Below are 27,350 nucleotides of genomic sequence, written 5' to 3'. Positions count from 1 at the left end.
GTATGTATTTATGGATCCACTAAATTAAAAAAATCAAAACAAGCCATCCCCAGAAGATGCTAGCTCACCCTGAGACCAATGGGAGACTTTTATACCATTAGTAACCAGCCAATTAACGACCTCAGCACTGTAGAGGCTGCAGCTCCATCCATCATAATTCCTTCCTCACTCATGACCTCTTTAATTGTACAGAGAAAGGCCAAGAGCCCAAACCTAGTCGTTTGCTTTTCCTCTAATTCAAAATTCATTAATTTAAGAAGATTTTAGATCTCTTATCTTGGATTTCCAGGTTACAGAAAATGGGTTATTTACCTTCTGCTAAGCTCTTGGAAGCCCTGTTTTGATGTGTGAAGAGAGAGAAACACCCAGGCATTCCGATCCTTGCCAATTGTAGAGTTCTCCCTCCTCTGGGCTCATTAATGCATGGAGAAACTAGGAGCTTGAATTGTAAATAGCCTCCCCCAGTATCTGGCAAAATGCCTCTGGCAGGAAGGGCAGACACTTGTCAACAGCAAGAGATGCCTTGTCATCAGTTGTCCTTGCCATCTTTCTTTTCAGTCAGGGTCCTCACATCTGGACATCTCCTGGTGACAGTTGAAATTTCTATTCCAACTCTGTCACTTGGGAACCAGGGGACTTTGGGCAAGTTCCACAACTTCACTGAATCTCAGCCTCTTTATAAAATGGATACATGTTTACTTTCTTGATGGAGGGGTGCACACATGTCTGTGTAAGTGCAGGTGGATATGGAGCACAGAAGCCGATGTTAAATGTCTTCCTCAACCCCTTTCCACTTTATTATTTTGGAGACAGAGTCTCTCACTGCTCCTGAACGTCACTGATTGGCTGGCTTGTCAGTGAGTCCTGGAGATCATCCTTTCTCTGCCTCCGCCCCAAATGCTCAGGGATTGCGCCAAGTGCCATCAAGCCTGCCCTTTATATAGGAGCTGGGGGATCAAAACTCAGGTCCTAAAGTGCTTTAAGGACTGGATTATCTCCCCAGCACCCAAATTATACTTTATTGTAGAGTTAATTTTTCTAATTGACAAAATATGGGTAGAGAATGCTCACCAATCAGGTTCTGACCCAATTTTTAGGGTTTTGTTCTAAATCCCTTTGGCTCTGACCACCTGCCCTCTTTAAAAAAAATCCCATCTCCACAGGAACAAATGTGCTACAGAAAACCTTTCAAGCCAAGAGTTTGTGAGTCCTCCCTCTTCCCTTAAGAGTGAGTCTATTTTGGAAGACAATGAGGTGCTTCTAGAGGGGAGGCCAGGTATACACCATCGTCTCTTCTTGTTGAAGCATCTTCACTCTGATACACCCTTATTGTGGAAGGAGTGGGAGGCAAGGGTGAGAGCATAGTATTTTGTTAGAAACATCTCCCTTCCCTTTGTGTCTCCTGGGCAGGAACCTGTGTGTGAAACATGCCTCACTGGGGTCCCACCATGTGTTGGCAAGGTATACGACAAACTCAATGCCACTTGCTATTTCAAAAAATATTAAAAGAATTAAATCTTCCTTATTCTCTAGCTCGCATGCATATATATATATATGTACATATATACACTATACATACATATATACACATAAGTATATATATATATACATATATATAATATATACACATGCAACACATATACACATACTGTGTGTGAGCAATACCTTCTAAGATGCTTATGGAGACAGTTTCTGTTTTCCTGAAATCTATTAACAGAGATCAACCCTGAAGGCACTGTATCTTGGCTTTTTCATTCACCTATGGTTGAAAAGGCAAGGCCTATTCATATTCTTTGTTCTCAACTTAAAAGGTGAATTGAAAGACTTTTGCAAGAAAAATAAATCCACGTTCCTTTACGGGACAAAACAGAAGCTGAATATGACTGTGCCGTTTACATTTAGAAAGATAATGGCTCCTCTTCGGCTTACCTGCCAAGACTTGAATTCACCCTAGACTCCATTCAACCTGGAGCAATTACTGTCCCAGGCAGCTCCAGCTAGAGGGGAATGTCAAAAGGTGTATTCTCCTTAAAAGATTAATGCATTTCTTTTCTTCAGCAATCGGACTGTTGACACCAGCAGGTGCTCTCCAGGGACACCTATCACTCTTCTGAATTCTGAGAACTCAGGGGCTACTGCACTCTTACTTCATTCCCAGGCCCTTTGTTTAAAAAAAAAATGTCTGGAAGGTCCCAGAGCTTAAGTAGTCTGCCAAAGGCCACCTAGACAGGAATGATAGAGAGAAGCTCACAAGGAGCTTGCTGCAGAGGGCTCAGGGGTCAAAGTGACATCTCCCTAGGCCAGGTAAGAGAAGTGGGGTCTGCATGTGTAGACAGCAGGGGCTGCTTTCAGAGCCTGCAGTACAGCTGGTGTCCAACAACCATTTGTGATTTCAACAGGAGCATGAGTGAGAGAAAAAGTGTCCCCTGCTTCCCAGACATTAACTCCAGGACTGGGGTCCTCCAGTGCACTGTGCTTCCTTTTTCTAATAAAGCATGGGCTAATGTGTGTGTTTCCACTTGCCTGTATACCCTCTTCTATTCCAGTCCATGCTCAGAGCTGGAGCTCAACAAACCCACAAAGATCTGCGTCAGGTTTCTAAGAAATGCCTTTTCACAGTCATTCATGACTCAGATGAGATGAAAGACCCAAGGACAGGCTTCCCAGGAATGAACATGCAGATGCACATGTAGGACCTTCCAGTGCTGTTTGCCTAGCAGGTTAGCTCTGTCCAACTAAGCATGGTGCTTGGTGGGTGGGACTGTGTGGTGGTGAAGTCCAGTCCATTCTTCTCAATATCTTTGAGACCTTTGGTTGGTTGCCTCTGGTTGGTTTATTCAGGGCTTCCCAGAATCACAGGACTCAAACTTAAACCTCAACTTCATCTTGGTCTCTTTTTCTCCTTTGCTCAACTTTACTTAGCTAGCTATAGATATGGGGAGATGGTTTAACATACACGGTCTCCACTTCGTGGCTATCATTGGTTTCTGCCTTTCATGCTTCCTCCTCTAGTCCTGATCAGCATATTTTCACTGTGTACACGAGTGTGTGTGTGTGTGTGTGTGTGTGTGTGTTTGTGTGATATGTTGTTCTCTATCTTATTTTTTTGAGACAAAGTCTCTCACTGAATCGGAAGTCCACCTATTTGTCTAGTCTGGCTGACCAGCAATCACCAGGGATCCTCCTATCTCCACCTCCCCAGAATTGGGATTACAGCTTTTTATATAGGTTCTGTGGATTTCTAACTCAGGTCCTTATACTTGTGCAACAAGCACTTTTCCACACCTTGATGCATTTGATTAACTGTTCTTCATTCTGCCAGCCTTGCTCCCAGGCTGATCACCCTAATCAGACCACTGTATGTGTATCCACACTCCATAGGAGACCTCGTCTGCTCCACAGTTGAATAGAATCTTTCCCCTTGAAATTCCAGGTGTTCTGTAACTCTGCTCACAGGAAGCCTTCCTGCTTTGCCCTTCCCTGTCTCACCCCCTTCTCCCAGGCTCCTAAAGGCAGGATGGTACCTCTGGCTCTTTATATCCTTAGCAGCACCCAGAGCCTTTGACACAAGAGGGTCTCTGTGTATGTTTCTTTCTACGGATTTGATTTGCTCTGACATCCATGGCAGGTAGTCAACCTCAGGGGCAATTTACTTTTTGTTGAAGCAGGGCTGGGGGATCAAACCTGTGGCTTTACACTTGCAAGGAAGCACTCTACCACTGAACAACACCCTCAGTCCCAGGATCAAGGTTCTTGATCAGACCCCATAAGCAAATGGCTGTCCTATAACCCAGAGAGAAGAGCAGTGATCATGCATTTGCAATAGGAAGGAGGGAGAGGGATCTATCCCACCAGGAACTCTGCCGAGAGAGCAGCCCAGTTCATTCTGAGTAACCCTTCTCCAGCTCTGTGGCCCTCCTTTGCTGCTCCACTTCGGCCAATGGCCTGGATGGCATGAACTGGACCTGTGTTACCACACTCCAGCTAACTCAGTGCTGAGACAGTTCACCCTGCTTCTGTCTAGTCAGCCATGTCTCTGGTTTTGTCATGTCTCAGTACCGCTCCACCTGAGATCTTAAAGTCAGATGCAGTAGCTTGGGCCACAGTTCCTATATTTCCATTCCATCAACTGCTCACTATTCCTTTATCCATTTGCCACTTTCTGTGACCTCCTATTTTACCTCTTCTTTTGCCAGTCCAGGTATTACTATCAATCATGTTAGCTTCACTTTGGCCACTAGCCTCTTTTTTTTTTTTTTTTTTAAAGATGATCTCACACAGCCCAGGCTTGCTATGTAGCTATGGATGACCTTGAACTTCTGTCCCTGCCTCCTTCTTTCTGGGACTACAGCCTCATGCCTGGCTTTATATGATGCTGAGATCAAAGCCAGGTCTTCATGCATGCTAGGCATGCATTCTAACAACTGAGCTACACATCCTTGGAAACCTATCATCCTCACATCCCTTGCTCTGTTCTCCTTGTACCTCATCTGCCATGACACCAACTGCAATCTTATTTCTGCCCTAGGGCTACTAGGGAAGTTCTCAGCACACAGTGCCACTGAGGTCCCTGCTCTGCCTGCCAGCTCTTCTCCACTAGTGTCTCAAGTAACACAGGTAACCAATGTTACCTTCACTTCTGGATCCTGCCATTTTTCTCTACCCAAGGCCCAGTGTGGTATTCCATTCTAACCTACTACCTTCTGACCTGACGTAACAATGTCTGGCCTTTATGCGTCCCTGTTGAGCAGGACAGCCACTGGCCACATGTTGCTGCTTAAATGAAAACTGGTAAACATTAAATAAAGCAGTCCACACAAGCCATGTTTCAATTGCTCAAAAGTCACATATGATGCAGACACAGAACATTTCGGTTGTCACCCTAGGACAGTCCAGCCATGGTCCATGCCTCTCCTCATCTGCCCCTTGGGTCATCTGCCTCTCTCAAACACATCTTCTTGCATACTTTAAACCATTCCTGGATTGAGATACGCAGTACAATGTAAATACATTATAAAGCAGCTTATACTATTGTTTAAGAAGTAGTAACATGAAAAGCCAGTGTGGGCATGCTTAGTATGGACAATCTGTTTTTCTTTTAATGTGCTGAATTTGTCTGCTTGAAACTTGCAGGAAGAGGAGAGCCAGGTGAACTTCAATTCAGAGACCAAGTCATGAAGGTCCTACATCAATAATTTTTAACTCTACTATCTCAACACAAAACCCTCTCTCAACTCTAATTGACTACACCTATTTGGTCCTTAGACAGAATCCCTTTCTGAGACATACAATGGCTCTTGTCCCTGTCTTGGGAAAGCCTATTTATCAGCAGCTTCTACTTGCCTTAAAGATAAAGGTCAAAACCACCCGAGAGACAAGAGACCTTTTCATTAAGTTCCCAGCTCACCACCTTCACCACCCCAATTGATGCTGCCCCTGCCCCACTCCTCTTCCCTCACGGAGTTCTCAGCAACCTGAAAGCTTTACCACTGTAAGTCCCCTGTCTACAGTGCTCTTTCTTCTTCCAGTACATCATTATACCCCTTACTTATTCTCTGCCCAGGACGCCATGCCCAAATTCCCAAGTCACAGTTGTCCCGGTGCAGGCTCTATCACAGATCTTATCACACTCAACGTCAATGTCCCCAGAGTGTTCCTATTACCACATGGGGCACCACAAGGGTTGACAGTGTCATGGGATTTGATTTGTTCACCGGCCTGGCATTAACAATAATGACCGTTAATCTTACTGGGTTCTGGAGGAGATGGAATTAGGCCAGATGCCAAGACTTTTCTGCTAGCTGCTTTTAATTAAAAGATGAGACAGTGTCATATCCTTTTATTGTGGGGTTTTCCAAACTGATTTGTGACCCATAATGGGCAGTAGGATCAATATTCTGGGTCATGACCAACTTTTCAAAAAGCATGGAGTAGAGTAGAAAATACCTGAAAGTGTTATACATATTAAAGGGTTTTTTTTCATGAAATTTTTGTTTCAGCTCTATCTATGCATATGCATGTGGGTAATGGGCCATAATGATAAAGTTATCTTTTGTTCTGGCTTATAGTCACAGAAATGGGAAAATCCCCATTCCCGATGATGCCTGCTCTTCCCGAGGCAGGCAGACAGATTCTGACTCTGCTTCAGAGTAGTGAGGGATTATCTCAAGTGTATCAACTTATGATACCTCAGATTTCAGTTTGGTCTTCAATTTTCAGAAATGTCTTATTCCTTTAAAACAAGGTTATTATCTGTTTTTGCAAATATGTGTGTATTCATCTCGCTCTGGCCTGGGAGCTCAGAATACCAGAGGTAATAAGGAAATGTTAGCTTGTTGTATAACTATCATGGATTGGTTCTACCACTTTCCAAAGGGAGGCCATCTAACTTGTTGGTCCCTCTCTGTTCTTGGGTGCTGGTCCTCAGGCACCTCCCAAATTTTGTTTGAGATGGAGTTGCTCATTGGCCTGGCACTCTTCCACATACTCTAAAGCAGTGCTTCTCAACCTTCCTAGTGCTACGACCCTTCAATACAGTTTCTCATGTTGTGGAGACTCAATCATAAGAATTATTTTTGCTACTGTTATGAATCATAATGAAAATATCTGTAATATAGGGTATCTGATATTTGACCCCTATGAAAGGGTTGTTCAACCCCCAAAGGGGTCATAATCCACAGGTTGAGAATTGCTAGGCTAGCTGCTATCCTGGTGTTTCCAGGGCTCCATGTGTTTCTATTTCCTGAGTCACCATTGTCAGAATTATTGGCAGCACCATGGCACCTATCCTTTTATATGGGCTCAGGAGATCTGAACACAGGTACTCATTCTTGTGAGGCAAGTGCTTTACTGACCAAGATATTTCCCTAGTCCTGGTGCTTTAGACCATGTGGATAGTTCTCAACATGGTTTAGAGATGCAGAGACCACTACAGAAACTCTGCAGATGAGGGTAAATGATGATGGGGACAATCATTACCACAGACCGTGGAGGGAGAAACTTATGGTGTGTGTTACCTTTAAAGAGAATGAGCCCTCCCACTCCTTAGGCATGTGTCAGTTACAATGAAATTAGCAGCATTCTAAATGTAATATATATTTGTAGATATTCAAAAGTTTCAATTTACAAAATATATAATCCTATTACTTAAAACTCTCTGGTACCACTTCGATGTTCATCTTCCCAATACTCTTCTATATTTATAAATACTTTATAATCATCTGAATATATTGGAGAGTAGGCCACTTTGTCCCTTCCACATGCCATGGGTCCTTTCTAAGTCTAGAAATATTCTTCTTCCAAGAAGTTAAAAGGGGGCATGGCTCCCACCAGGATTACCATCAGGAATCTAATGAACTAATTCCCTGCTGTTGGACATTTGTGCTGATAGAAAAATGTTTTTTTTGTTGTTTTTGTTTTTTTTGTTTTTTACGAACCTCACATTTCCAGTGCTATATCTTTCTGTCTATCCATGACTACAAACTCCCAGTGAGAGCTTTATGTTTACTCTTAAGGTGCATGCCACAGATATCTCCCTCTCCACCCTCAGTTTCCATGTAAAGTTCACTCAAATCATTTTGATTTTGGTTTTAAAAAAACAGATATTCATGAAGTGACAGCATAGCACAAGGAGAAATGTGTGACACAGGTGGGGCCAGGCCACCTTTTGGAAACCCAAGGTAAATTAATAAATTTGCAGAAACTGGAAAGGCTGCAAGGTGATGGGTTTGTGGCCTCTTGTGGGAGCAGGCAGCCCATAGAGAAAGCATATCTCAGGCTGCTCAGGGCCTTCATAATGGGAAGTGCCTTTGTCAACTTGACACAAGGTAGAGTCATCTAGAAAGAAGGAACCTCAATTGCAAACAATGTTTCTATCAGGTTGACCTCTAGGCAAGTCTGTGGGACAGTTTCTTGACTGATGATTGGTTTAAGTAGGCCTAGACCATGGTAGGTGGTGTCACTCCTCTGTATGTGGCCACACACTGTATAAGGAAGGAAACCAAGCAGGACTGCAACAGTGTTCACCCATGGCCTCTGCTTCAGTTCCTGCCTTCAGGTTCCCTCAATGATAGACAGCAACCTATATATGCCAAATATACACTTTCTTTCCTACCCCAAGTTTCTTTTGGCCATGGTGCTTATTATATCAATAGCAAACTAAGACCAAATTGAACCACTAAGTTTTCCCTCCCTTTTGGTGCCACTGTCTTTTCTCCTTGGCTAATGAAAATTCGGGGTGACATGAAGACTCGAGTTGGTAATATATGACACCTGTGAAATCAGAAGGGTCTAGAATGGTGGTGGTCTGAACTAGGAGTAAAATTTCCAGATTTAAAGTGATGGTTACTTTAAATTTGTCGATGTGACAAACCTAGATGACCCAGAAAAAGGAGTCTCGAGGCAGGGTTGTCTGGATCAAGTTGGCCTATGTGCATGGCTGTGGTGAACTGTCTTGATCATGTTATTTGAAGTGGGGAGAGTCACTCAATGTGAGTGCCACTATTCCATGGAGTTTGGGTCCTCAACATTATACAGATGGGAAAATATGTAGACTGAACATGAGTATGTATGCACTCTCTATTCTCAACTATGAATGCAACTAGCTCCTTCAAGTGCCTGCTCCCTGACTTCTGGCAATGATGGACAGAAATCTAGAATTGTAAGCCAAATAAACCCTTTTATCCCCTAAAATTGCTTATGTCAGGGTGTTTCATCATTGCAACAGGAAACAAAAGTAGGACTCTAATAAATAAACATCATAGAAAAAGAGGCAAACTCAGGAATTGGGACAATATCATCAATCCTCACTCACCTGGTAAAACACATCCAATTCATTATGGAGGGGAAAAAAAGAGATAATACGTACCCAACAAACGAAGGAGGAGAAAAAGAACTCCCAGCGCATACGACTTGAGTTCAGGGCTGACTGTCCTATGTAAAAAGAGATGGAGGGGAGAAAAAGATTCTTATCACTCCATTTTAATTAACAGACCCAGAGCTATTTGTTGCTGTCCATTAGATCCTACCTTAGAAAATTACTAATAGGTTTTCTTCTTCTATTTTTTTTTTTTTTGGCCCAAAGTCTAAAAATTGACTGCAACTGTGGTGCCAAGATAAGTTTAGAAATTAAGTGTATTTTTTTTCTTCCTTAAATAACTTGGGCTAGAAGGGCTGGATAAAGTCTATACTTAGAGCAGTGTGCTTTTGTTCCGAGGAAGAATCACCATAGGTGGGTAAGGGGTGTGCATGTGGGACACCAGCTCAGCAAATTACTGCAGAGCGGCCAGAACAATGAACACCTTTGCCATTCTTGGGTGGAAATCCACCAGATCTTCATGCATTCACATCCCAGGAGAGCCAGCTGGCACATAGGTATGTGTACCGAGTTTTAGTGCTTTGCAATCATGAAAGGTTCCTTCTACTAGCCACCAGCCTTTGCTTTGAGCTGACTCAATCATCCTGACCTAGGTTGGCCATGTAAGGTCCTTAAAAATGATGTCAACATGTTTTCCAGACTGTAATGTTTTGAAAGTGAGAATAATAGCAGAGACGGGTTTAAGAGTGATGACAGATTTTTAGATCATACAATCTCCCTGGTAACACCTTGTAAGCTTACAGACAGGATTTAGTCAATGCCTGCCTTCTTCTCTCAAGGCTAAGAACTACTTGCATTGTGATTACCTTTGTGACCTCGACCCTACCTGGTAGCTCTAGCAACCAGGTGTCTAGCACTCAGCCTGTGCAGAGGGAATGTATAAGCAGCAAACTGGGTGGATGTCTCTGACTTACCACCCAGGGAATCTCTGCCTGTGGTTTTGTGGTAAAGGACTCTGAGGGCAAGAGACTGGGCTTTGGGTTACTCAGAATGTCACCTCTTATATGTGTCACCACCGTGTCTCCTTAGGGGACAGAGGAATGTATGTGACTACCCTTTTTGAGCCATTACACAAGCTGGGGCAGTTCAGTGTGGTTCAAGACTAGAGACCAGACCCACATAATGCAGTGAGGGTATAGGATTTGGTCCTGTATAAAATAAAGGTTAGGAACAGTTACTAATGGAATATTTGGTATAACAGGTATAAACTTGTCTATTGACTGGATGGAGAGAGAGGAGGAGGGCAGAAGTCAATGTCAATGTCAGATGCCTTCCCCAGCGTCACTGTACCTTATTTTTGAGACAGGGTCTTTGTGCCCAGTGTTTATGTGGGTGGTGGGATCTAAACCCAGGTCCTGGAACTTACGTGACAGATACTTAACTGACTGAGTAATGTTCCCAGGCCTAGAATAATATTCTTAAATGATCCCAAGGTCATTTATCCAGCAACCCATTGGCAGTCATCCAGTGATCTGTGACTTAGGCTGAGCCTTGGTGTGTGTGCTTCTTGTTTCTTGTTATAACAGGTCAAAAGTGACCATAAAACCAAAAGAAATTGCATATATGAATGGATTAGTGTCCTTAGGGTCCCTTCTCAATATGAACATGAATGAGTGGCTATAGCTAACCCCCTCCCCTCCCCTAAGAAACCCTAAGAGAGATCCTTTGTCTCTTCACCACCTTGGGACACAAAGAGAATTTGGCATCTATGTACTGGAATTGGTCCTCACCAATTGCAAAATTCTAAGATTTCTAGTAAAGAAAAAGGTACCTTCTTGGGGAAATGCACACCTCTTTTTAACTAGAGAGAGTGTGGCACAGGTGAGTGACCCCAGTGCACTGTGTTATGAATTCCACTAAGTAATAGGCTCAGGACTCTGGCTGGCAAAGCCAGACGCAAGTTCCAGGTCATGAGAGCTGCATCTCTGTGCAGAACAAACGCCCTTTGGAAGACACACATTACAAAACCAAAATCCTTCATGTTGCCCCCGCTCCATGGCTACAGTTTTGGCACTTTCATTTGAAGGTTTAACTTGAAAGTCACATAAATAAAGGCGGATCTCCTTATCAAGAAAACATGTTGATGTAATGAGCTAGGCTATTTATCACTTGGAATGTGATTTCCTTTCAGCTAGCATGTCCCTGGGAACAAAGTGAAGAAGGTGCTAAGATCTTTCTTCATATCCTGTGGAGAAACTGGTTCCCATAAGAACCACAGATCTTAGTTATGAAGAAATGGAGGGCTCAGGCACGATGCTATTGAAAGATACAGAGTAGACCAGGGATGTAGGCTTAGCACCATTAACTTACTGGCCTAGAAACATTGATAATACTGTGTAATCACTCACTGGGCTAGTTTCTTCATGGGAAAAGGGAGAATATTTACAGGGGTGCAAACACAGTAATTTAAAATAAGAGCCCAGAGATGTGCCTTAACATTAGCCAAATGACCACTGTCTTTCCTGCTTTCTTTTCAACATTTTATTTTAAATATACCGTGTGTGTGTGTGTGTGTGTGTGTGTGTGTGTGTGTGTGTGTGTGTGTGTGTGTGTATGCGTACGCATACATGTGTGTTTGTATATGTAGAAGCCAGAACTTCAGGTGTCACCCTTACAAATGCCGGTCCATCCCCTTAGAGACAAGGTGTATCATATGCTGAAAATGCATCGAACAGGCTAGGCTGGCTGCCTAGTGAACTCCAGGGATCCTCTTGTCTCCACTTCTCCACTGTTGTGATTATAAGTATGCCTCACCATGCCTGGCATCTTTACATGGGTTATGGGAATTGAACTGGGGTTTTCATGCTTGTGAAGCCAGCACTTTACCAAGTGAGCCCCATGCCCAGTCTCACTTCCCACATTGTCCCTATGAACTACCCCTGGCCAGCATAAGAATGAGTCCACCTATTTGAGCCAGGCAAAGCAATGGTGATTATCTGATGTGGTCAGCGTTCATGGGGTATCCTTATTGCTGTCTAGAGTTTCTGTGATGGCAAGCTAGACTAGGAGAGGGATGGAATGAGGCAGTGAGGTCCCTTCTCAATATGAACATGAATGAGTGCCTATAGCTAACAAGGGATTCATAGATATGTGTTGTCAGCACAGGTCATTGAGACCATCAGCTCTTGATCCATTTAAAGAGAATCCAGTATCTCCTGAAAAGCTGCAAGACCTGTTTACCAAGTTGAGGCTTAGAAACAGCTAAAATTTCCATAGTCAAAAATTTGCCACCTAGAATCTAGAGGCTGAGCCTTAGCGGGAACTCATCAGGAGGGAGAGGAGTGAACTAGCCACTACTTAACTAATGGTGGCAAGGGTCCCTCTTCCCACTTTCTGGTGCCTTCTGTGTGTGAATATTGCAGTACAGTTTCAGGAGAATTTTTAATGAAAAATAAACTGCTCATAATACAGCCACCGTAAGCCCATACGTGAAACCTGATGGGTTTTGTTCATATGTATATTATATATAATTGCCCTCCATGTATAGTTTTAAATTCAATGGCTCATTTCATAAACACTTCTCACATTCTTAAGATTTCTCATTATTCCTTGAACTGCAGTTCCATAATTTAACTTGCTACTTCAATTCAGATGTTTCTGCCATTATAGTTAATGTTGTAATAAAAAAAATCTGTCTGTATTGAACTTTTTTTTTGTAGAGAAGTATTTTCTTGAGATAAATGACCAGTAATGGGGGTAGGTTACTGTAAGGGCCTGAATATTTTTATAGATCTTGACTTACACTTGCATATTGCATTTTTGAACAGACTGATAGGCTTTTCAATGCCACTAGCAAAGAGTAGTTAGGTTTGTTTGACCACAACCTTCCAAAGCACTATGTATGAACCTGTTGAACTTTCTTCATATAAGATGGCAATGTGCTCTTGTGCCCTTAATGCCTCTGCACATTCATAAGATACTGTTAATGACTGTCTGAGTAGCACAAGTCCTTCCTATAAATCCACACTAAGGAGAGTTGCCAGCAAAGACCAGAAAATGTGGTAGGGAGGGCCCAAGCAAGGTGGGTAAATCTACTGGTACTGTGCAAGAAAAGTGGTTCTAAGCACCCCATTTCCATCCCCAGGCCTTGAACTGCCTTGTTCTAATGAGGTGAGCCTTTCTGTGGGGTATGTTCTTTCTTCTAGCTCAGATGTATACTAGGATATGGGCCCATGTTCTAGGTACCTTGTTCAAATCAAGATTGCAATAATATTGTGGATGATGAAACTTGCTCAGGATAGTTCTCAATGATTAACCTCAGAGGCACTTCATGCTTCCCAGAGACAGGGGCTACAGAATTCTGGGTGTCTTCACTGCAACCACTTACTCATACAAGAGCAATCACCTATCTACAGGCAGCGGACCCCTTGGCAGGGCTAACCTCTCATGTCTCTAGAGTGGTTTGCACACATGACCGGGAAGGGTCCAGATCATGGCAGCAGGCAGACAGGACAAGTGCTGCTATCTCTATAATGGATTCAGAAACAAGACTGGGGGACCATGTTGAATCCAAGGCATATGGCTGATTGACAGAAGGACAAGGTTGAGACAAGGATTTGGCTAGTCTAATGCCATTTTTGAATATTTCTCTGTCTGTCTCTGTCTCTCTGTCTCTGTCTCTGTCTCTCTCTCTCTCTCTCTCTCTCTCTCTCTCTCTGTGTGTGTGTGTGTGTGTGTGTGTGTGTGTGTGTGTGTGTCCACCTGGGTGTGTATGTGCGTGTGTGTGGAGGACAGAGGACAAGCTTGAATGTTGTTGTTTCATGGGAACCTCCCATCTTTCATTTTGAGACATGGTCTCTCACTGGCTTAAAATGATCCTGAATATGCTAGATTAACTGTCCTGCAAGATTGCAGGGATCTGCCGGTTTCTTAGCTTTCATGTCACTATCATGGTGATTATGAGCAAGCTCCACTACATCCAGGTTTTATAGGGGTTCTAGGAAATGAGCTCAGACCCATGCTTGTGAGGCAGATGCCATTGCTAACTGAGCCACCTCTCTAGCCCATGATTTTCATTTTACATCTCCAGCAAAGCCTCCTGATAAGATCAGTGTGGAATGCTTTTTCAGTTTTGCCTTGAACTGCCTTCCTTATGCATCTAATGAGGCCAGCCTTTAACTCGCAGGTTATTCCTGGGAAGCTATGAAAGTGGCCTTCTACTGCTGCCCTGTTGTGCAGCAGTCCTAACTGATGGACGGCTCCTAAATGGTTCCTCTTAGCCTAGAGCGGCTGTGTTCCCGGCTGTAACCCCTTCTCACCTTGCTTGCAGGACTCACATGACTCTGACACAGGAGCTCTGCAGACGTGTGCCAGGTGGAAGGACATAGAGCAGGTGGACTCTCAATACTTGGGGCTCAGTGGGCAGCTTACCTGATGAGAATGATGACAGAGGGGGTTTGGGCCATGGCCCCGATCAAGCTGCACACACACATCACACAGAGGAAGGTTAGGAAGGCCTCTTGGCACCCAGGACTGGGACACTTTCCTGGAACCACGGTGGCATTCTCAGGGGGGACGGTGGTGAGGCATGCACAGCCTGTGAGGTTCTGAAAAGGAAGGTTCAGCCACTTAAACTGGGGGTGTCCCTGGTTTCCACACCCAAGGCAATCCATCAGCTAAGCTGTCACAGCCTAATTATACATTCTAAGGCATTCCATTAATTGGGCCTGAATAAATGAGTTAGCTTTTTTAAGGAGGCTGCAAAAACACATGCAAATAAAGTAATATTTATGGGGAGGAGAGCTGGTTTCCCTGTCTCCTGCGTATTTCATTTCCACTCTTCAGAAACCTTCAATAAGCTGCACTGTAGATAAATGTGTCCCCCCCAATACAATTAGAGAGGAAATTGTGCTTCTACAATATGATAAAACATTGCCAAATTAACATCGTAATTACTTGCCAATTTGTCTTCCCTTTATGCAGTTATAATTACACAGAAGTGTATTAAAAGAAGTAAATCAGGTAGCCCACATATTGTTGCTGGTTCAGTGCCTGGCATGGCACTCAGAACAAAGGATGCACTCTGTCATGCATGGAGCCATTGTGCCTGGGAGACCCTGCTGGGAGGAAGCTGATGGCTGGGGAAGCAAAGGGAGCTAAGAGATTCCAGGCAGCTGACAGTAGCTCACAGGGAGTGGAGCAAGAGCCTGATGGGATACATTTATTAATATATGATCAGAGAGGAGAAAGAAAAGCGACCAAGTTCCATTTGATCTTCCGAGGGGCTCTGGATCCACAGCCCCTGTTCCCAAGTAAGGTTTACTCTCATACTCTCCTGCAAGCTTGCTAGCTCGCTCCAGGAATTTCTGATCGCCGAGGGAGGAGCAGGGGCTGGAGGAGGCTGTTCAGAGTGCCAAGCCAATTAAGGTTCGATAATAATAGTGCAGAGGCCTTTAATGAATACAAAGCGAAAACAATCATAAATGATTCATTGCTTCCTTTGCAGAGCTGATTGGCTTTCTGAGCGCATGCCCAGCAGGTGAATACTCCTGACGGGTCAGGCAAATAAGCCTCTGATTCTCCTCTTCTGCCCTGTTCCCCCTTTCTTTCGCCACAGGATATTTTACAGATATGGGGGATCTTGTCCAATATGAGATAGCTTCAGTGGTGTCCTAACTCTCTAACTTTACCCTCACTAGGGCTGCCCTGCATGGCTATGTGGGGCAGATGCACCTGATAGCTATACATTTTCTAAATGGTGTCCCCAGGGCAGACATCTGTTACATACCTGGGTGTTTATGGCAATTCCCAGGTGTTGAGGCTTGATAACCCCTACTCCTTGTCTTATACCTGGAGATTTTACCTGGCTTTCCCATATCTAACATAGACACCACATGCCTTTACTAGCCCTCCTCCAGCTGAGCAGCTCTCCTCCCTCCCTCTATGGACCCTCTGAACCCTGACCTAAGTGTGCCCCACAGAGTATATGGGAACTGTCAGCCAGGAGTATCCTGGGACAAGACTATGTGTTCCATACACTTCCCTGAGCATTGCCTTGCATAATGTTGCCCGATATTAGATGAGATCTAGACGACAGTTTCAGAATAATAGGTAGACAGCTTGGCCTCTGCCTTTACTAGGAGGCAGGATTTCTCCCCACTGAAGTCACTGGGGTCCCAGGCAAACCTCTCCAGCCTCTGACTCATTGCTCAGACCTCATTGGCTCTGCTGTCATCTCATTCTGACGGGCTTCTCTCTCCACTAGTAGAAATCAGATCTCATGAAGTTCCCCATTGGCATCCATATTCCTAGCCCATCACCCATTCTCCTCTCAGGGCAGCTCTGCTTGCTCCCTGTCTCCCATGCCTCCATTCATTGGGTTCCCCTTTGCTTTTGCTGGCAATACCTTGTCCATCTTTCTCCACATTGTCTTCCCTTTCCCATGCTAACATGCAGGAACAACTCAGGGATATGTTTTCCTATCTTTTCATGATTTTCCTAAACTTTATTCCTACTCCACAGCCCCCTTGGATCCATGATATGCCCCTTCCCGACACACAAGCATGTTGAGCTATCAAGCTGAATCTGTGCTGCCTGCTAGACACTTGCCCTTTGAAGGCCGGGAGCTGCTCACAGAGTTCCCTCTTGGGCATGGATTGGAGCTGGGCAGGAAAGCACAGCATGGTGTGGAAGCCAGGAGTCACAGGAGATCAGAATATGCTACCCCACTTGAAGACATTTACAAAAGAGAAGATGGGACAACACAGAAGCCACAAGTTTTTAAACAGAAAATTACAAGTCAGTGGTTCCTTCAGATCCAAGAATATTTGGTTCCAAGATACCATACAGATACTCGACTCTACAGATGCCCAAATTCCAGATTAAAACATAGGATATATCCTATACACCTCCTTCTGTATACATAAAACCATGTCTGGGTGATTTTATATCTAATATGATGTGGTACTATGGACATAGTCATTACACTGCATTGCTTGGGGAATATGACATAACAAATTCTGTATAAGTTTGGTGCAGATACAATTCTCCCTAATTATCTGCAGTTCACTGAAGCCACAGGTATGGAAATTATGTGTCTAAGGTCCTGTTGGATAAAGGAAATTTTGTATTTATACTTAATGAGACATGAAAGCTTGCTTCGTTGCTCAGACTAGCTTTAGATTCCTGGGCTCAAATGGCCCTCCGGCCTTAGTCTCCTGAGTAGCTAGGGCTACAGGCACACACCACTGCCCTGGCTCAGAAATCTCCATCTGTAGAGGTGTCTCCTTTCTGTAGGAGAAAGATGAGGCAATGGGGAAATGTGCTAAGTAGATTCACAGAACAAGTCCTTTGCTGAGCATACTTTCCCTGGTCACTTCCCCATCACCAGTTTTCCTGTATCCTTCTTTAAGTCTGGATTGAAGGCTGCCTCTGTGTGAGTCACTCATTTCCCTGGGTATCTCCCGTGTAACCCAAGGCATGTGCTATGAATACTCCTCTCTTTTCTGTATGTCCCTTGTTTGAGGCATCTATCCCAGCTAGGGAGCACAAAGGGCAGTGACAATCACTTCCCCTCCCCTGTGAACTAAAGAAGAATCCACTACCCTCAGAAGGTCGTTGATTGGAAACAGAGCTGGACACAGGTAGTGAAGGGGCCAGAGACACAGGTTTTCACTGGTACTCCTCCTGCGCAACCACAGCACTACCCTGATGACCAACAGCACCTCCACGCTACTACTCCCTGAGACCCAATTCCTCAGGTCTCTCTCTAGGTCCTCCTTTCTGGTCCTGCAGCAGAGCAAGATTGGGGATATGGCTTATGGATATAGATTCTTGGGTTTTGCAATCAGTTCTAACTTTCCATGGAGCTAGTTCATTTATCTATCATCTCACTCTTTCTAGAACTTCACCCTTCATCTGTTATGCTCAAATGGCTCCAATATCTCTATCCAGCCCTTCTTCTTCTTCCAAACACTGTATAGACTGTTTTCCTGATCAAATCCTGATCAGAATCTAGCTTTCCTGTCATTAAAATGCCCTGCCATCATCCATGTGGACAACAAGGGCCACTGTGCTCACAGAACAGTCCAATGTGCTTGTTGAACAAGATGGCAGAAGAGAGCTGGCTTGCAAATTTCATAAGAACTTGTCCATGAAATAGGCTTGCCCAGGCCCAATGCGACAGATGAGTAACATGAACCAATGGTGGCTTACAAGAGTTGATGGCTATCTAAATAGTTAACTATTTCTTGTTTCATAGACTCTATCAGGTCAACATGACAGGAGACTATATAGCTGTAAAACAGTACTTTTTTGGTATGAAGTAAAGAGGCCCAACATAAACCCTTAACTATAAATCCAAAACACAGGAACAATTTTCTAGGCACATTGAAAATCTGTAAGAACATATGAAGATATGAAATACAGAATACCCAAATCAAAGTGTTTTGAGTACTGACATGACTCCCTGAGTTATATCATTCACTTGGCTTCTTGGGACCAGCTGCAACACAAATACAGTACATTCAGCATCTCCAAAGCTTCTTAGCCCTCTGTAGCTCTCTCTCTCTCTCTCTCTCTCTCTCTCTCTCTCTCTCTCTCTCTCTCTCTCTGATGTAAATGTGTACATGAGTACGTGTATCCATGCATGTGCATGCAGAAAGTCAGAAGAGGGCATCAAGTTTTCTACTCCATCACTCTTAGCCTTAACACCTTCAGACAGTCTCTCACTGCAGTTAAACCTTGGTGCTTTTGCTAGCCTGGCAGGCCAGTAAAATTGTGGGTTCAGCTGTCTCTGTCTGCCCTGGCACTAGGGGTTACAGAAGCTCCAGGTATATGCCATGCTTAGCTGTTTTGATTTGAGTTTGGGGCATTAAATTAGGTGTTCATTCTTCTGTAGCCCATGCTCTTCCTCATTGTGCCTTCTCCCCAACCCATGAAGCATCTCTCTTGATCAAATTTTATTAATATCTCATGATATACATGGAAAGACTATAAAACCTGTAAGAACCTTAACCCTTAAATTATCATAAAGGGATTTCAGATAAGGAACACTCAACTGTGTGCCTGTGCCTATGATGGGCATGGTCTATTGGCAGGCTGAGAAGTGAGAGAAGAGAGGACGAAGGAGGAGGGAAGAATTCTCATGGTTTGTCTTTTTACATGCCAGTATAAGACTTATGAATGTATTATCTATTTTAAAAATTTAAAAACTCCATACCACTAAAAAATAGAAGAAACTAATGAATGTGCAGTAGGCCCGTCTGCAAGTTGCATCTCGATTCCACATATTGCCACTGATTTCAAGTGAGAGATGTTTCTATCCCATGCAAGAAGGCAGAAACAAATAATCGCAATAAAAGCTGCAGACCATAAATGCAAAACACTTATTCCCTAGGTCTTGGTCTTGGGTGTGTGTGTGTGTGTGTGTGTGTGTGTGTGTGTGTGTGTGTGTGTTTAACTGATGAAGGAAAAGGCAAACACACTATTTTGACAGCTCATCCTACAAGAACAAGACACTCATTGGAACAATTTACAAAGCTTGGCAAATGAAGTTGCTTCTGTTTTGTTCCTCCCATCACTCAGTACTGATGGGTCAATTCTTATGAATGGAACAGGAGAAACAGATTCTCAGGGGGACAGATTGCTTTTGTAAGGGTGTGAAGGGTGTGGTGTGGGAGGGATGATGCCTTTGGTGGTAAAACCTTGCAGTAAAACTTGAGAGGTACAAGGCTAGCCTCATGACTCTGGAAGCATTAAGATACCAGGAAGTGTTAACTGTTCCCTAATTTGTGGTCCAGGAGGGACTTTTCTAGTCTGAGTGTCAAGATAAGCCAGGCTTCCTCCTCCTGATTCTGACTGGGAGACCTTCATTTTTTAATATTAATGTATTAATTATTACTATTTTAAGTAATAACGAGATGGCAGAGGGTCAACTACAAGAAAGCAGTAATAAACAGCAGAGGGCTGTGTGAAGAGCTTCGGTGAATCATGAAGAAATCTAGGCATAACAAGATGCTGTCATTCTCAGAGAAATGTCCCTGTCTTCCCTGGGCCATGTCACCAGTTCATTGCCTCTTCATTATTAGGATGCCAGGGACAAAACCTAAGCTGGTACTTCCAGGCACAGACCTCATTTCTCATTATGAAGAATCCTAGTGACCTCCTACCAGCTCCTGGCAGAGATAAGTGAAAAAAAATGCAGAAAGAAAGATATGCCCCCTCCTTTCCTTGCAAGATCACCAAATGAAAGACAATGGTCAAGAGGGAAGATGCCAAGGAGAAGGCAAGACCCTGTCTACACACAACCTTGAACGGAGCACCAGGGGTGGGTCCTGTCTCAGCAGAGCTGACTTCCTTCCTTTTGGAGGCCAGCCAAGGGGCTGCTCTTTGGAGAGCAAGAAGTTCCACTCTGCATCTATTCCCACATGTGGGACACAGATGACAGCACTGAAAGGTGAGGATGTGACTGTAGGTTCAAGTGAACCCCAGACCCTGTGTCTCTCCTTCCTGTGCGCTCTCTCTCCAGATGTCAAATCCCACCATACCGGTTCAAACATCTAAACATGCTTATTATTATATTGTTATTATGTAGCACCCAACCCTTGTGCAAGTTAGGCAAGCACCTTCTTGCTGATCTATACCCCTAGTGTATCCCCAAGACCCTTATGCAGGGGTGTCCCTCAAGGATTGTCCAGCAGGCAAATGCCTGCTCACCCACAGGACCAAGGCCTGCCCTGGATAAATGCCCCACTGTCTCTTTCTAGCCAGTCTCCCACAGAGCAAATTTCTACCCCAGGGGACATAACATCACAAGGCCACTAAGTGATCTATCTAACCTCCTTTTAATATTGGAGTTTAAAAATAAAGATTTTTCATTAGAAAAGCAATACATGATCATTTGGGACAATTCCAAAATATGCAAAAAATCTGACAGAAATGAACAAAAACAATTTCTTAATTCCCAATGAGAGGTATTCATCTATAAGCAACAGCTTATATATTAATCCAGCTTTTTCTTTGCATTTACATGTGCACATGTATGTGCATGTATTGGTCAACATTGACTGTCTTCCTCAGTCCCTCTCAGCTTTATTTATGGTTTTGAGACAGGTTCTCTCACTGAATGTGTAAGCTCACCAATTTGGCTCCTCAGGGATCCTCCTATCTCTGTCCTCATTTGCCAAGCACTGTGACCATAGGCACACACTGACATGCTCTGCTGTGTACATGGGTCCTGGGATATCGAACTCAGATTCTCATGTTTACATGACAAGGACATTACTGACTCAACTACCTCCCTCGTTCCCCAATCTTTTATTTTAAAATTATTTCTTTTGTGAGATTATATACAATTATATCATTCCCCCTCCCTTCCCTCCCTCCAAGCCCTCTCATAAACCCCTCCTTTCTCTCTTTCAAATTTAAGGCTGCTTTTCTCATTAATTGTTGTTACTTACATATGTGATTAGGATTAACTTTTATTTACTTATATTTCTATTTATTAAAATTTTAATATTTTGATGTTTCCCCCAACTCCTCCCAGAAGCTCCTCAACTGCCTACCAACCCAATTTTATGTTCTTTTTCTCTCTTTCTTTCAAACAACCTCCCCCACAAAAACACAGAAATGATAATCAGAGCAAACAACCAAAAAAGCAATTAGACCAAAAAAAAAAAAAGCCATATATATTTTTCCATTTCTTTACTGGAGGATTTTTCTTTCATGACCTATTGTTTTCTGATGTGTTCTTTTCACTTAACTGAACTGTAAAGTTGGACTGGGTATTGCTTTTTGTTACTTTCTTGTACAAGCTTCTAGAAAACACCATAGTGCATTTTATGGCAAACACGGGGCTCTGGACCCAATTTCCCTCTGTATCTGTGATGTCTAACACGGGGCCTGAGATGTAGCAGGTGTCACAGCTGGTAAAACTCTAGCAGGACTTTGAATGTTTCCAAGGTCCTGATGACATGCCATTATTGGCATGAGCACAGATTATTAAGTCAGTGTAGGGGATCTGGACCATGCTATAGGAGAGGCTTCCCCTCAAATCTCAAGTCTTTGATAAGACAAGGAAATATACACAGAAGAAAAAGTGGCTGAGGCATGAGGGTGGCTGTTGGTGAGGACAGTGGCTACATACAGGACAATGAAGGACAAGCTAGGTCTTAGCTACCCTACATGGCTGTAGTACACCCATTGGCTATCTTCCAGCTTTCTCACAGAGGCTCAAATCTAAATCCACATATAAAACCACCAAGCTAAATGCTCAGTTTAATCTTGCCTAGGCCACCAGAAATGGATCCTTAGGGTGTGCTGGCCTAATTAGCATGCAACATCTGCATGGGCCGTACATGATAACAGGGAAATTCCGACATTCCATCGGGCATGTGAAGAAGAGAGTGCAATGGCTCAGAGGCTGGAGATCTCAGCACATGCCTCACTTCTTCTAGGGCTGTACTGTCCTCAGGGACACTTGGCCATGTCTACGGACATCTATGGTGGCCACATAAAGTTTGGGAGAAAGAATTGTCTACCTCAAAATATCATCAAGGCAAAGAAGGAGAAACTGTCTATTACAACAATGGTTTCCAAACCTGGTCTCACACTAAAGACACTTGAGAGGCTTAAAAATCACATGCCAAAAATAGGAAGTGGGGTGGGGCTCAGACCCTGTGTTGTAAAAGTCCCCAGGGATTCTAAGATGTGGCTGTACTGGGGCCTGTAAGGTGGAATCACAAGTTCCCAGCATGCCCCATGGTGGAATCCTTCTCCTTTCTCAGAACCCATTTTGTGCTTTGTTTGAGCAGCACTCAGTAAATATTTTGTGACCTGGATGGGGGTAGATCAGGCATCTGTCATTTATACCCTACAAACTGCTGTGCTTGGCTTATATTGACTTTTAACCTATTGGCGGCTAATAAAATCTGTTTTTCCCCCAGAGTCAATTATTCAGGCCATCGGACGGGTATAACTTCCGGAATACAAACATGCTTTCTGCTTGAATAATTACTTCTGAAAGTGAAAGGTATGCAAACAGTCTGTGCAATAAATTCACACCAAAGGAGACGGATAAAATTAACTGCGTCTTTTTGTCATCCCTCCTCACCACAGGCAATGACAAGATTTAGAAATGGAAAGGCAAATGCAGGCTAGAAACCTCCACTGTTATCGTTTGAGAGATAAAAGAAGAAGATCAAGAACAAACAAAAAACCCCAACTAAAACCATAAAGTAAAGATAGAAATAGCTGATGCTGACAGGGTTTCATTAGCATCTCAATGATCTGATTGGCTGACTTGTTTGCATCTAATGCAGGGCTGGGGTAGACTTTTCATGAGTCCTGATAGTGTGTGTGTGTGTGTGTGTGTGTGTATGATGTACACACACACACACACACACACACACACACACACACACACACAAACATATATTTGGTAATACCTGAATAAGGTAAGGGTATACCTTGAAATTAGAACTACCCTGTCTACCTGCTTGCCAGCTGCTGCCCAAGAGTGCTCCCCACTGCCCACTGGAGTCACCTATTTTAGGTCACACAGGAGCACCCAGGGACATTTGGGAAGTCTGGGCCTTTATTCAGAGGTGTATCTGGCATTGTCGGGGGCAAAGGTCTACAGCATAGCCCCATCCCTGAAAACCTGGTGAGGGACTGAGATACTGAAGTAAAAGAGTCATTGGTACAGATGAGCTGTAAATCTTGTAGGTGAGAGTAGCTGTGGTGGAATTTGGAAGGGTACACACGTGGTCTTGAAATAGTGCTAAGGTAGGAGACAGCTCTGTAGGAGCAGGGAAAGTACAAAGAGAGCTGGGCCCTAGTGGGTAGGCAAGACAGGGTCCACATACAGGGGAGACTATTCTATATATCAGGAAAGACATGCAAAGGCCCAGGGACAAAGGAGAACGTGGCTGTCAGTAGAGTTTCACTTAACAAGTGGCTGGTTAGGAGACAGGAAGAGAAGAGAGGTTGAAGTTGGAAAGGCAGCAGGGCAGACATGAAAGCTAAATGTATTGAGTGTGAGAGGTGTGCATGAAGATGCTGTTTTGCATAGAAAAAAGGCTGGCATCCTGAAAATGAGGGGCAGGGTACAGAGAAAAACTCTGGGTTTGGCCCAGAGGGTCCCAGAACTCCACCACATCCTACTGTATGATCCTGGTGAGCTAACACAGGTTTGTATGGAATAGTTATGCATATCCCCACATAGTCATTCATTCAGGCAGAGATACAGACAGGGCAGAAGGGCCCAGGAAACTGACAGGGAAGGGCTGAGCCCACATTGAGATAGCCTGCTCTCTAGAGACAGGGAAAGAAGCCATGGAAAATAGGAGAGGCAAGGGGGAGATCCTTCACGTGAGGAAGAGTTTGAAGACCAGAAGGGAAGAAAGCTAAGAAAGAAAGGGGAAGAGAAGAGGGAGAGCAGAGTCCCACAGCAGGAATATAAGCCTTTGGTGTTTCTTCACAGAGATTGTAGACTCAAATTGCCTTTTGCTCATTTTTGGATGTCATTGTGAGAATCCTCTTGACTAGAGGCTACGTTGTCACTACCACAAGTGAAAGCAGGGGAGACCCGTCATCTGGCCTGAACCAGGCTCTCAGCCTGCAGCTCCTGCAAGTTCTACAGTGGGCTGTTTTTAAGCCTCAAGTACTACAATGCTCCAATTCAAGATGAACATGACTCTGTCTCTGAAGCCAGGGTACCCAGAGGCCTGCCTCAGTGGGCAAGGAACCCCATGGCCATCCCAGTAGGCATGGCAAGGCTCCAAGTCACAGAATGGACAGCAGGTGTCTGGGGAATGAGTGTCATGCCTTAAACTCAGCCTTAGCCTGTTGTCCTAGAATGACATCCCCCCAGCTATCAGCTTCAGCAGCCACGAGTGAACACATGGCTTGAACAGGCTGTTACTCAACAAACCTCTTAAGCATGCAAGATCAGAGGAAATTGCAGATTCTTCATGTTTGGGTCAGTGTGCCCCTAGAATAAAAGGCTTGTTGGGTCTCAGGACAAGGCTATGCAGAGTCACTTAAGGGTTCATCACAGGACAGTGGCTGAGGCTGTTAGCAGAACTTTCTGGGTATTAAAATGTCAATGGAGTTGTTCTTGTGAGAAATAGTAGCTTATGTTTTTACTTGAACCACTCTCCAGGTCCCCACCCCCTTTTAATATTTACATCTACTCACATAAAGAAATTGCTTCATCATCTGGTTTATAAGACTGGGTCCTCCCAGCCCCCAATCGGCAGTGATTTATTTTCTTTATAGAAAATGTTAATAACTGGCCAGGAATCTGAATCTTAAAAGCATGCAAAAAATGAAATCTTTGAAAATGAAAACAAATGATTCATTTTTTTTTCCTTTCAGGGAACTGCTGCTCTTTAAGATGCAGGAGGCAAGGCAAGGAGAGAAATGACTCGAATTAGTTCCTGAAAGCAGCCCCCTGGCAGGTATTTTTCCCTTCCCATCTGCACATTGTCTGAGAAATTATGAAGTACTTCCTGGCTAGCAGTATCCCTAGTTCAAGAAACCCAAAGAACAAAGACAGACAGACACTTCTGGCAGATTGCTACAGCAATAGAGACAAATACATCCAGGAAGGAACAGGAGTCTGGAGACTCAAAGGCAAGAACTCCAAAGGTAGAAACAAGGAATGGTTTCAGAGTAGCAGGCATTGGAATAGGGTATTGAGGGGTGAATAGGAGTTGTCCAATTGGAGTGAGAGGAAGCTGAACAGTCATCTAGAGCAGGGGTACTCAACTTTCCTGATACTGCAACCCTTTGGTACAGGTCCTCATGTTGTGGTGATTCCCCAACCATAAAATTATTTTTGTTGCTACTTCATAGCTGTAATTTAGGTACTGTTATGAATGGTAATGTAAACATCTGTGTTTTCCAGTGGTCTTAGGTGACCCTCAAAAAGGGGCCTTTTAACCCCCAGGGGAGGTTGCAACCCACAGATTGAGAACCACTGATCTAGAGGGAAAGGTGACGGCTGGAGACTTGAGTTGAAGATGCATGTGAAACCAGGCTCAGTGCCCTACAGGGCAGTCTGAGGTGTCATGGAAATCCTCCTGGCTGTAGTGTGGAAGACGTTAGAAGGGGACTGCCCTGGAGATTGCCTGGGTGATTACTGCACAGGTCCAAACAAGAAAAGTGGGACCGCCTGTATGGGAGCAGTGGCAGGACAGCACAGACAAAGGGCAGGTGGAAGAGGCACCTGGGAGGTGGGAGCGACAGGACCACATAGCAGGTGTTCAAACAGAATGTGCACCACGGCAGGCTGGTGGCCAAATGACTCTGGTGAGTCTCAGGGTTTTCCATCTTTCTCAGGTCTACTTAATTCAGGGGTGGGTAGCTCACCACCGCACACAGCTTTATTCCCGGCCACCTTTTCTTGAGTACCTTGTGCCACAGGCCCCTTTCCAGCTGCATATATATAGCTCCCTTTGATTTTTACTTTCAGCCGCTCGGGGAAGTGTCTTACAAGCACATTTGATTTAGCAAAGGTCTGAGCAACTGCCTGATCCTGTTATCCTCCTCCTGGAGGCTTCTTTGTTAGATTGGGGCAAAGAAACAGCCACAACAAAGTGAAAAGGGACAAGCCTGCACTCTGGACTGTGAGCAGCTGTGGCTGCCTGGATCCTACTCTCTCCCCTTCAGCCCAAGGTTTCAATTACCGTGCTATTGCAGCCAGCGAAGCAAGCTGACAGGTAGGTGATGCCATCGGCCCCACACACTGGGGTGAAGGAATCCGTCTGGCATTCACAGTTGTTGTTGCACGGAGAGTAGGGGTCAAGGGCTGAGCCACGTGCTGAGCTGGAAAAGAAGAGTTAAGGGGCCTTGTTAGAAGCTGGCATTGAATAGGACTGTTGATCGCATTCTGCTGAGATGGGCTTTGTGGTGTGCTTCCCCGGTCTGCCCATCCTTTCCCTGTTCATTCTTCCTATATTAGTCCTGGTTGACCTGCAAGTGCCAGTCCAGGACCACTGCCAAAACCCCCTTAGGTCTTCTATCCAAATGAGGAGGAAGAAATTTTGTTGTCATTTGTAATTATGTGTCCTTTGAGCTGATGGCAGGTGGGACTTAGTTTAGTGTCAATCACTCTAGGACACTTTTCTAGGTGGCTGCAGTCTGCCCTACCTGATAACTCCTCCTGCACTGCTGGACACCCCCCACACCCTCCTGTTTCTCCCTCTCCTGCATATAGGGCGTCCAGCCTGGCTCCAACAGCCACCCTCTGATTGGTTCATTATCCCAAGATATATAATGAATGGTAGGGTGTTTTATACTTGCCTATGCATTACACAGCTATCAATAGCACACAAATTGGGGAGACATGGGGGAGCCCAGTTTGCATCCCCAGAAGAAGGAAGTGACTTCAACACCCCTATTTTTCTGCTCTGTCTTAAGGCTCAGGGTACTTCCTGATAACATGGGTGATACAGGGACCCCTGGCTGTTTCTATTCATACTCTGTTGAAGGAATTCTATGCATCATTTTGCTTGTTCTCCATATAACCTAG

The 27,350-nt window shown here is 44.2% G+C and overlaps 1 protein-coding gene across 3 annotated transcripts in view; it reads right to left on the bottom strand.

The window, feature by feature from the left end:
* Nucleotides 1-27,350, bottom strand: part of Slco3a1 (solute carrier organic anion transporter family member 3A1) — a 279,214-nt gene that overhangs the window by 12,492 nt on the left and 239,372 nt on the right. For all 3 annotated transcript variants that reach the window (XM_027408151.2, XM_027408153.2, XM_027408152.2), the window contains exons 7-9: nucleotides 26,506-26,644; nucleotides 14,246-14,421; nucleotides 8,867-8,931 (exon numbers count right to left, since the gene is read on the bottom strand). In XM_027408151.2, coding sequence (XP_027263952.1) covers nucleotides 8,867-8,931; nucleotides 14,246-14,421; nucleotides 26,506-26,644 — 380 coding nt within the window. The remainder of the gene's footprint in view (nucleotides 1-8,866; nucleotides 8,932-14,245; nucleotides 14,422-26,505; nucleotides 26,645-27,350) is intronic.

This window comes from Cricetulus griseus, chromosome 3 (genome assembly GCF_003668045.3).
Source record: "Cricetulus griseus strain 17A/GY chromosome 3, alternate assembly CriGri-PICRH-1.0, whole genome shotgun sequence".
Lineage (NCBI taxonomy): Eukaryota > Metazoa > Chordata > Mammalia > Rodentia > Cricetidae > Cricetulus > Cricetulus griseus.
Note: the sequence above shows the minus strand (reverse complement) of the source record. Positions and strands in the feature narration are given on the sequence as shown.